Here is a 12,193-nt window from a genome sequence, read left to right on the forward strand (position 1 = left end):
TGGTATTTTATAGTTTTCTTCCTATTAATCAAGTCACACAGCCCAAGGATATCTCTGATTTTCTCAGATTAGAAAAAAAGAATGCCTGAAGCATTCTGGACCATCCCCCACACAACTGCAAGGTTTCAAAGCCTGCTCAGCCTTTAAAAATTCATTGTCCTAGTCTTTTTACTGTAACTCTTCCTTGTGTGGAATCTTTTATCAACTCAAACTTGCCTACGCCTATCTGACTGTTCATACAATCATAGAATGACTTGCACTGGAAGGGAACCCAAGGATTATTAAGTTTCAACCCCCCTGCCACAGGCAGGGCCACCAACCTCCAGATCTCGGACAAGACCAGGTTGCCCAGGGCCCCATCCAGCCTGGCCTTGAACACCTCCAGGGACAGGACATCCACAGCCTCTCTGGGGAGCCTGTTCTAGCACCTCTCCACTCTCAGTAAAGAACTTCCCCCTGACATCCAATCTAAGCCTTCCCTTCTTGAGCTTAACACCATTACCCCTTGTCTTATTCCTGTCTACCCTTGTTAAAAGTTGATTTCTCTCCTGTTTATAATCTTCATTTAAATAATGAAAGGCCTCAATGAGGTCTCCTCACAGTACTCTCTTCTCCAGATTGAACAAGCCCAGCTCCCTCAGCCTGTCTTCATAGGGGAGATGCTCCAGTTCTCTGATAATCTTTTTGGCCCTCCTCTGGACCCTCTCCAAAAACTCTGTATCTTTTGTGTACTGGGGGCCCCAGACCTGGATGCAGTACTCTAGATGAGGTCTCAGGAGAGCTAGGTAGAAAGAGACAATAACTCCCTGCTCTTCTGATGGAGCCTGGAATATCGCTGGCCATCCGAGCTGCAAGAGCACACTGCTGGCTCACGTTCAATTTTTCATCAGCCAAGACCCCCAGGTCCTTCTCTATAAGGCTACTCTCAAAGACTTCTTCTCCCAGTCTGTACATGTACCTAGGATTACTCCAACTCCAATGCAAAACTTTGCACTTTGCTATGCTGAACCTCATTATGTTCACATGGGCCCACCTTTCAAGTCTGTTGAGATCCCTCTGGATGACATCCAATGTTAAGAACCTCGCTCTTTTTTTTTTTTTTTTCCAGCCACAACAAGGTCCAATCTTTTCTTCAATAACCTATAAAATCATACCCATCAAATTCTTGATCTTCATGGTCCCAGGCTCAGTGTACTTCCTATAAGCAACTCTGAACTCTCTGACACATTATCCCCTTGCAGTAAAATTTTATCTTCAATGGTCTACGCAAACAAAGTTTTAAAACAATTTTGGAGACCCTCAGTATTTCCCCTATACAGGAGATTAACCACCATAAAACATGGCAAGTGAAAATTCATTATCTGTTTAGATTCTAAGTAACCAAAGGCTTGCTGTACTCTAAATAATTCCTAACACACTGCTGCTGTGCGTAGCCAGTAAATAATATTTACAATGAAGCGTAAAAATTATGCCACATAGCACTGTAAATCAATGCTAAAAATAAAATTCATTAATGGAGATTAATGCTCTCATGATGCTCTCATCAAAACAGAACACCACTAGATGGCTCTACATATTTAATTACAGTATGGATTTTGGCTAATGAAAGGGGATTCTTTTGACATGATGTACTACAGAAGATGCTCATAATCTGTAAAACTTAAATCTCCCAAAGAAGTATAAAACCTATCACTGAATGCAATTCCAGTCTTTGCTTGAGTACACTGTTCTGCAGATCCTTTCCTCCTGGAATACTGCAACAGGATTGATGACACCTTTCAGATGCAAGGACTGCAAATTTGTTCTTTTCATTTTATTAGTAACCATATGTACTGAGGTAGCTCAAGGATCCTCTTCATGGTTTCAAAAAAAAAAAACAAAAAAGAAAAAGAAAAAAGATTTTCTAGCCCAATCATTCCTGCAGAAAGACAGGAACATTTGGCTCACATAGCTGCAAATAAGTTAAGGAGATTGATATTGCTCAGTAGAATGTGGAGAAGACTGTGGGAAAAGAGTATGCTTTCCTTGTCATCCTCTATCAAGCTTTGTAAGTGTCAACCACCTCCTGCACCAGCCAGCTCAACTTCTCAGAGCAATGCAGAAGTTGTGCTCTCCCTCCTGAAAGATCTTTCTCTTAGCAAAAGAGGAGTGGGAAAAATTAAGACAATGTTGCAGCCTTAAACTCTCCAGACTAAACACAAGCTGATTTAATGGACATGGCATCTTGCCACCAAGGCAATACACTCTGCAATTCAACAGATGATGTTCAGCAATCGCACCCTGTTATGCATTCACGGTAATAGTAATAGCTTGTACTTAAAAATGTAATTTAATATCAACCTCTCATAAAAGCGGAGAATTAGATAATATATGCATTTTGGAAAAAAAAACAAAAAAAAAAGGCAGGTTCCCGATATGCATTTTTGATGAGTTAGATCTTCTGCAGAAAGTATTTACTGAAGATCTATGGTCCAAACAGGTCCAAATTTAACAATGGAATTATAAAAAGCATGAAAAAAAGAACCACTGATTCAGCAACACATTGACAGGATAATGTTTCAACTATTTCTCAAATCTTTCACACTGCTGAGATTACAAAGATGTAAATTTCAGCTTTGATTTTATTAATCTGTACTTCCATATCCCCAAGACAATTTTAGAATACAGTTTCTGAGGGATAATACCTAATATACAAATGCTACCACTTCCTTTCCACGTGTATAGCATTCCAGAATGACTACAGAGTGTCAAGAATATCCTTCTGACTTAATCCTTCCTGTGACTTGATCTCAGCAAGATAGAAAAGTTTTTAAAAGGCAAAACTGTAGATTGTCTGTCCTATTTGCACTTTATTGTTGCATTGTACGTTGTCTGTTGAACTATTTTACATAAGGTTTAATATTCTGCAGTAATGGAAGTGAATATTGTGCATTTGTTTCTTAAATTATTATTAAGTTTGTATTTATTTTTCTTACCAGGACATCTCTACCTCAGACTATATCTGCTGAAAATACCGACCTGGTTATCAATGGTATATTTTAACTACGCTGCACTTCACTGGTGCAAATTCAAACAAAACATCGCTAAGAAGTGATTTAAAGTTTATTTAGAGTCTATTCAATTTTGAAGACTTAAGAAAATCATGAGAGCTTAAATGCTGTATAGACTATCCAATTCTATAGATTTTCAGTTTGAAATACATAAAATTTGGTTTATACAGATATCTTGGAAATTTTCATGTTTTAGATTTAGGTGTTTAAATAGAGGATTGTACACTAACTGCAGAATTCTTTACTACTTGAACTGCAGAAACAAAAAATTAATGTCCATTAATCTCACGTATGATCTTCTAATTCTGCCTTGAAAGAGAAAAGCTAGGACTAACAAAAAAGGATTTTGTTAAAAACTTGATTTTGGACTGGACACTTCAAGTATTTATGCTCATATTTAACACATTATTTTCCTGGCATAAGATCATATATTGAGATGGCATACATGCTTCCTTGATTTTTTGTATTCTATGGCATTCAGAATTCTAATTTCATTTACTTATCCTTTAATTGATTCCTCTTAGAAGTCAAAAATACATTAACAAAAAAAAAAAGCCACCCGTGAATAAAAGTGAATTACTGAATTACAAAGAAATTGTACCACTTTGGAGGCACTAAAAATGTTTAGATTGTTCCACTGGGCCAAGAAATCAAGTAGCAAAGTAGAATATTTTCTCTTTTTGAAAGAGAAAGAGCGGAACAACAAAATTACTCACCATGATCTTGGTCAGGAGCTTCCAGGTTGTACCCATAGCCTAGAAGGGTGCGGACTGCTTCCCGAAGGCTGTCTTTGTTTGACTTCTTTGTTCGATCATCCAAAAGGGCATAAGGTACAAGGCGAGGATTTCGTCGATTTTTCACATCCTGCACAAGTACGAAAAATCAATTCAATTCGAGGAACTGTACCTTCTCATATATATAAAATTGTGCTACAGCAATAGTATAAAAATCACTATTTATACCAACTGCCATCATGATATTTATATACAGTAAGGACACTTAGAAGTTGCAATGGCCTAGAAATTAGTAACAACTGTGAATTTACTCAAAAACCATATAATAAAAATATGAAGGAAATGACTTTTGCTGCTTTCCATTAAAGAAATTGCTTAGAGGAAAACAAACGAAAACAAGAACATGGAGAAATGCAAAGACTGCAGTGAGTGAAAAGCCGAACAAATTATCTTTTATTCACTATTTAAGAAGCAGCTACCACAAGAAGTCAGTACCTCATTAAAGCTCAGAGAGAAAGTATTAGCACAAATATATAGGGCTTGGTTTTGACTATAGAACGAAACAAGATTTAAAACAAAACAACAAAAAAGATAAGCAAGATATAAACAAAATAAAATCTAAGCTTTTAAAATATAAACATACACAGTACTATTTAATAAACAATAAAACATAAACTCATGCCTTTGTATGTTAAATATTTACTTTTCCAAAATAAAGGTTCTTGTAAGGATATGATTAATGTTTTTATGTTCTGCAGAACTTTTATAATAGGTAATTAACAAACTAACCTCCAACTGAAATTACTATACTAGTAAAATTTGAAATTTGCATTTTAGGTTTATTATATACTAACAATAAAACAAGTATATAATACTTTATTATATACTACACTAACAGGGATTAGGTTTTCCTCAGTTCAAAATTATTCTATTTGAAAACACTGTTCTACTGGATTACATGCATGACTTACAACATTTTTACCGACTAATACAATTGTTCGCATGTCTATAATTCATTTTCATGTCCTGACAGAAACTATACAAATAGCTATGTTATTTGTAATGTCTTCTTTTGTTTTGTTGTCTTTTTTTTTAATTAGATATGTCAAAAATAATTGTTTACTTGGATACAAAGACCAAATATATATGGAGAAATCTACACTTGGTTGAACTTATTGAGAACTGCAAAAATATTGTCTATTTCTTTCAGGAAACAGTGCCTGTAGTACCTTCCATCTTTTATATCATTACAGTTCTATTGTTAAGAATGTATGTGGTCTTCATTCCACCTGTATTTGCATGGAGATAATGATTTATCTATTTTGAAAAATACTTTCAGACATCTTGTGTTCTCTTTGTAATGCTTAGATACAAGGCTATCTGCCTTTGGGTTCATTATGGTGAGTAAATACTGAAGTGCAGTTATCACAGAATGCTTGACGAAATCTTCTAACAGTGAATTTCATTCTTGGTAAAGAAACATCATAGGATAGACACTACTTGTGTGCTGAAAAGCAAACAAGAAGATAGTGTCTTTAGCAATGTATTATTTCTAAGCACTATGCCATACCACTTATATCTAGTTATCTAGTTATATCTAATGGGATTAAAAATGTCAGGGTGAACAGATAAATAATTTAAGGGGACTTCTTTCTGTGCTCATTCAAAACAGTTTTAAGTTGACATTCCCCTTTTTCCAATATTTCATTTGGAAGATCTGGAAAAGGGATGCTTACAAAACAGAAAGGACCAAAAAGTGTTTATGTAAATGTTGTAAGCAATTATTACTTCCCTGATAAAGGAATATACACATGAACATTGGAGGTGGAGCACCATGGTTTTAATTATTGGTCTCGGAAAGGTTATAAAAGAAAAAATAAGTTTCCTCTGAAGCACTCTGCTCAAAAAGGCATTATGAAAAACTTTCTTTAAGAATATAAATCAGAAATAACTAGAAAAACATTTATAACACTTCTTATCTATGATATAGAGTGCAATTAGAATAATGACCTGGTAGTTACCATAACCATAATTAATTCACATTAACATATGGGCAATCAGCAGATAACAATGTATGACAACAAAACATAGCACCAGCTCCTTCAAAATGCCTAAGCACAAACTTATAGTAAGCAAAAAGAAAGCAGGAAGAAATCACAAATATTAAACACACTCAATTTTATAGATTCTCTTCTTTACATCTAAGCTTATATAACATTGTGATCTTTTTCAACAATTCACAACTCCGGCAGCTTCTTGAAGTATGAATATTAGTAGGGATTGTTCTTTTAATAATTTTCCTCTTTATTTTCTATTTAAATTTTGTACATCTATATGTTGAATGTTATATTTACCATTGAACTAAGAACTGTTATACTCATCATAATCTTTGGTACTTATGATCTTCTGAACTCCTGCAGATTATGTGCAGCAAATGAAGAGAATGGATCCTACACAGTGATTGAGCTTTTTACGGTAATAATGAAGTCATCAAGAAAGCTCATTAACTAAAAGTGATGGATTTTTTCAGTACACTGGCAACACGTACATAGACTTAAAACTGCCAGGTAATGAATGCTGATGCAAAATGTTTCACAGAGGAAACACACTGGGAAGTGCAGAACTTCATCCATTTAATAACCAAATATGAGTACATGATGTGTAGATAACTAATTTAGGGCAAACTGCAGCTCGCAAAAACAGATGTCATATTAAAGACAAACAGTGGCATAGTCCATACAGTCCAGATCATCAGAATACAAGGTGCAAAAAGACACAAAAACATATAAAATATGCCTGTCAAAGACAAAGTTAAGAAAACATTGAAAAATGAAAAATATGGATTAGGAAGAGTTTGGGGGAAAAAAAAAGGCCATAATTTTATGAGATTGTTATTTTCACGATTCAAAGAATTAGAGCTGTATAGGTAAATATTCTGTGTGGTACTGAAATGATTTTTTTCCCTTAATGACACCTGTTAAATTACAAGAATAAGTTCAGTTCATTTCACCACATATTCAAGTGAGAGACAGATACGTAGTTATTTTCCAAGCTTCGTTTGCACCATTAGAAGCCCTCACTTCATAGCTGCAATTTGCTATCATGTCTGCGGATCTTGCACTTCCATAAAGATTTCTGAGCAACTGCAACAATAACTGCTACTGGTGAACTTGTCAGCAGCCTGTCAGAAATGCAGCTCAGTAAGCCAGTGTGTGGATGTGAGGTATATACACTGTAAACTGGATCATTTATGTGCATCATACACTTCTTATCTGCCTATACAGTGGTCTGCTTCTCTGCATTTATCAAGACAGTTCGCCTTTAACCATAAACCCTGAAATAATAACTTTAAAAAAAAAACTTCATAGGAGAAACAGGAGAAAAATAATTGTCTTAATAATTGTCTTGGTACTTATTAAGTCATTTCAAGCCTCAGTGTTATTAGAACCCAAAAGCACTATAAAGTCCTCACAAAACCACATTCATGCCAATGCTAAAAAAAAAAAAAAAAAAAAAAAAAAAAAAAAATACCCTAAATGTATCTACCCAAAGAAGAAATTGTGTTACTAAACTGGCATTCTAGAAGCTCAGCTCTGTTCTTAGAAGTGTGTGTATCCTTGCGAGTAGAACAGCTTCTATCACCCTCACTGAGGACTGTACCCATACAGAATGCCTGGGAGGATGTGCCCTTATTATAAACTGAAAGAACTAATGCTTCATTATAAATAATGTAAAATTTGAAAATGATGTAACACAAATAGTTTTTGAAAAGACAAGATGCCTCTTCAGGTACTTTCAATGACAAAACAAGAGACATGCTTTGAACTTGCAATTTTTCCCCATACATCTATTTCTTCTAGCAAAAACGCACTTCTCTTAGTTGCAGAACAAGATATCCTGGGAAGACCAACTCCAAATCAAACAGTGAACTTACATATCTTCTAGAGAAATCTAAAGAAAGTAATATCCTGACTTAAAAAGAATGATCTTTTACATTGCAATTTGCATCAAAGAGGAAACTGAGTTGACAACATCATCCTGATTAATTGCCCCAGGACAAGGATAACATTTTTAAGCAGCTTCACACAGTTGGAAGAATTTTTTAGGTTGCTGATTTTTACAACCAATTGTTCAAGTCAGAATTTTTAGATATGACCCCCCCAAAATCATTGTGGGGACTTAAAAATCATATATTCAGGAAGTGGGAGAGGACAGCTTTAAATTTGTTTTTATTTGTTTTCTGGTCTCTGAGCTTTTCTCTTTTCTTTCCCTTTCTGCTTTACTTTTATAAATGTTGAGTTGCTCCTGTATACCCAATAGCAGTCTTATAAAAGTCAACCCATACTGTAAGCTCATGGATAAATCTACATGAGTTCTGAATGTTTTCCATGCAACTATGAAGATTTATATATTCGTATTTATGACTATAAGAAGTTACACATGCATCTTTTTATTCTTTAATGCTGTTTTTCAATCAGCCTGTTACGGAAAATGTCTTATCAATGAAATAAATTAGGTAGTCAGAGAATTACAATAAGAACAAGTAATGTCAAAATCCATACAGCTACTCTGTCCTACTGAAAAACACTTCTTTGTGATCAGTGTCACCATAGTTGTCAGTACAGTGCTGGGAACAGGATTTATTAGTTAACTTGTACTCCCTCTGCTGGCTGGCTCTGCAGCAGCAGAACAAAAACACTGCACAGTGTAGCACAAATGGCAGCAAATAAAAATTTCCTGACAAGCAGTGGTGGATTCAGAGGAAGAAAGTGTGTGGAACTTGGAAGGCATTTTCCCCTAAGAATTATATAACAGAAAAAAGTGAGTTAAATATGAACTACTTGACAGTATCTCTTTTATTTTTCATATTTTATAATCCCCAAATCACAATAGACTCATGATGGAACAGACCTACTAGATCATCTAATCCATATAACGTATTTTCCAGTGATTTCTCCATCTATTTTCAAACTTCTGTAAGTTTCTTTTCCTTAGAAAACTGCTTCACAGTCCTGTGTGATCAGTTTATAGTATTATACAGCATACCATCGTGTTATTTTATTACAGTACTGTAACACATCACAGTAATTTTATGGGATGACCAAGATGTAGCCCTTAAATAAACCCTTGCTGGAGACAAGGAAAAGCACAGAGCAGTGTTGACAGCAGCTAGCATGTTGTATGTACATCAACTGAAATAGAAACATATTTGCACTGCACCCAGAAAGAGGCAGTTTGCTATTTTGCTCTTCATTTTTGACTTCTAATGAATGATATAAATGACATTTGATATCTGGACATTGTATGCACTTTTGGAATTCAGTTCCCTGTCACTTCTGTAGAAGAAAACAAACTTCACTATTTGAAAAGAGAAAAAGAATTAAGAGCAAATCAGCAAAAATACCCCCTTCCACAGAACACGATATCAGTAGTTTTCAAGGACATCATCTACCTGCTTACCCATACATAAGACTACTGTAATTTATCTTCCAAGCATAGGGGAGTGGAGTATGCTGTTAATCTTGCTAATCTGCTTCAGAAAGTTCAGAAACATGCCTAAAATCCTTTTGCTTTTAACAACCAGTTGAAACTGTAACTATGACACAGCTCACAGCACCACTGCAGTAAATGCTCATCAGCAGCGCCCCCCTCAACACGCAAAAGCCTTCAGTTTGAATGTGTCAGATCCAAAATAAATTAGGTTATTCAAAACAGAAGTATGCAAGATTGTAAAACTGTAACCCCAATTAATCAGCTTTCCAACCCTAAATGAGATAATGTTCACAGGCTGTTAACCTTCTAATTTTTAAAATTATCTGGGTTCTTCTTTGAATGCCTGTAACTGTCTTTGTTCTGATAGGGTAGAACTGTTCAATATTGATCATATATAGCTACACCCAGTAAAGAATTAGAGCAGAAGGATTTCTTTTAGTTTCTTTTAGAGCGTGACCTGGTTGTTAAAAAAATTACAGGAGGCATGGTGTAAATTACTAAGTGCATTTCTAATGTATCAAAAATACTTATTTTGAGCATTTGGAGAAAGACAGATTCTCTTTCCAGAAGCAAATTGTGCAGCGCCTCCATAAACACAGGATTAACACAGTGGGATCAATATGAATTAATGTGCTCTAAGTAGCTGACAACAGAGGAGAAAATTGTCACTTTAAACACTTCTCACTACTAATATTCTATCAAGAATGCTAACAGCACTTCAAAGAGTCACCTTGCCTTTTTTAAAGATGCAGAAATAGGAATGAATTTAATCCTATTTTAAGCAGAAGAGTTGTACAACAACCGAAAACTCTTCAATATCTGTATAGTAGAGAATATTACGCACATTCCAGTCTGCAAAGACAAACATTGGCTCATTGTCTGCCTAAACACAAATACAGAACATGGACAATGCTGAAATGTCTCGTGGCATATATTTTGTCACATAAAGGTACTTTTATGTCAGTATAGGTAGTTTTGTCAGTATGCTTCAACTGTGGTCAGTTGAAGCAAGTACCTTAAAATATATAAAATCAGATTTCTTTTAAGGAAAAGTTTTGCAAACAGAATCTCTGTTAATGTTAAAATGTTAAAATGTTTTCTGTCTCAGAAAGTCTCAAGTGTGCTGAATCGAAATGCATAAATAGAATTTTTGACAAAAGTAAAACACTGTATGTGGGTGGGAAACAGAGTTTACCTATAAAAGAGTGCTTTCATTTTTGGTAAAAATATAGCCAGTGCAAATCCAGGAAACCTCTTTTTTTTTTTTTTTTTTCCCCCCAGTAGGGTGTATTTCTGTGTGATATGATATGTTATATGATACTGTGATATGCTGTCACATACTTATAAGCAGAAGAAACAATACCTCTCCCTGTATAAAACTCAAAAATAATCACAAGAAGAATATAAAATATGACTTCTAAGGGAAAACTGATATAGCAGCTATCTCAAAAAACAATGAATTAGTCACAGTAAAAATATGGTTTTTAAAGGAAAACAAAGACTCTGTTTTGTTGTCAACAATCCATCATGCTAAATTTTTATTCCATCGCCTTACAACACATTCTAATATCTACCATATAGCTCTCCTACTCACTGAAACAAGAGAAGTAAAGGACTGGGACTTGAAGACTGATTTATCTTTTTTCAGTTAAATGTAGCCTTTGCCAGAAATATGTCAGCAAAGTGATTACCAGAAGTTTACATTCTGCTTTTGCTGGATAAGCAAATACATTCAAATTCCGGGATTGCTAACAATTATTTAAATGATCCCCCTACTGAAAGTCAATATTGTCTTTTCAGAAATCACACTGTGTATTAACTTCCTGCATGCAATTTTCTCACCATGAGGTATAGATAGAATACAAGAATACACGACCAATTTTTCTTTGTTTGTTCTGCTAATAAAATTCTCGTATTGCTAGAAAATTTAGCAGGATTGTTTAAGTAAATATATTTTCTCTCTTGACTGACAGACTAGCATTCATTAGTTGTTTCTTCCTGCTTTTACGTACCCATTTCTCCCATTTAACAGTAAAATATCTCAACAGATAAGTGATTTTTCAAGTAACTGAAAATGGCACTGACCTGCTGGATACCATAGGTCCAGCCTTGCCTGATTCGGTCTCTTGCCCATACATTGTGAGCATTCTCCGCTAGTTTATCCACCATAGCTTCTTGAGAGGGGGTCAGTTTGATGAAGCTCAGATCCATGGGAGCAGGCTTATATCCACTCAACAACTGGTAGCTGTCAAAAACAGAGAACTTGAAGTTATTTTGCAGTAAATAAAAGTAAATAGAAACTGCAAAAGTAAAGAAGCTATATGCGTGCAACACATCAATAAAAATAATTTGTCTTCTAATGTAAATAATAATACTCTACTGACATTTGTTATTTTTTCTTTAAGGTAATTGTATCTTGATGGGATGAAGTAAATGCAGAAACAATAAAAGCTACACAAAATGATTTGCACTAAAAATGTTTTTGAAGTATTTTAGTACTTTCTCACATTAAAGGAGTAGATTCAGATGTTACATATCTATATACTTATATGAACATTAATTTATTTCCTCTGAATTCTTGTTAATAATTATTGCAGTCTGAAAACCTTCTACTGATGGAAGAAAATATTCTCTATTACATAAGAAGATGTAAAACAAAATAGGTTAAATGGATTACTCAAGATCACATGAAGCCTCTTTATTGTACATTTTCTTTTATAATATCTCAATCCTTAGATAACCTTTAAATCTTAGAAGCAAATATTTAAAACTGATGCGTGACTTGAGGAGTTTCCTCACTACATTTAGCTGTACTAAGAATGAAGTGTTGTTCGCATTTGTGAAGTTGTTCCCACAGATTTAGTTATCTCCCACTCTGCTTACAACCAGGTTTTCTTCAGTAAAGGACACAACGCA

General features: G+C 34.6%; 1 protein-coding gene across 1 annotated transcript in view; it reads right to left on the reverse strand.

Moving 5' to 3' along the window:
• Window positions 1-12,193, reverse strand: part of RYR2 (ryanodine receptor 2) — a gene marked incomplete at both ends in the record, with an annotated part of 341,640 nt that overhangs the window by 136,588 nt on the left and 192,859 nt on the right. Inside the window, 2 exons of the mRNA XM_079550429.1 lie at window positions 3,767-3,914; window positions 11,363-11,522. Of these exons, the coding sequence (XP_079406555.1) occupies window positions 3,767-3,914; window positions 11,363-11,522 (308 nt within the window). The remainder of the gene's footprint in view (window positions 1-3,766; window positions 3,915-11,362; window positions 11,523-12,193) is intronic.

The sequence above is a fragment of the Tetrao urogallus genome (genome assembly GCF_951394365.1).
Source record: "Tetrao urogallus genome assembly, chromosome: 2".
NCBI classification, from domain to species: Eukaryota; Metazoa; Chordata; class Aves; order Galliformes; family Phasianidae; genus Tetrao; species Tetrao urogallus.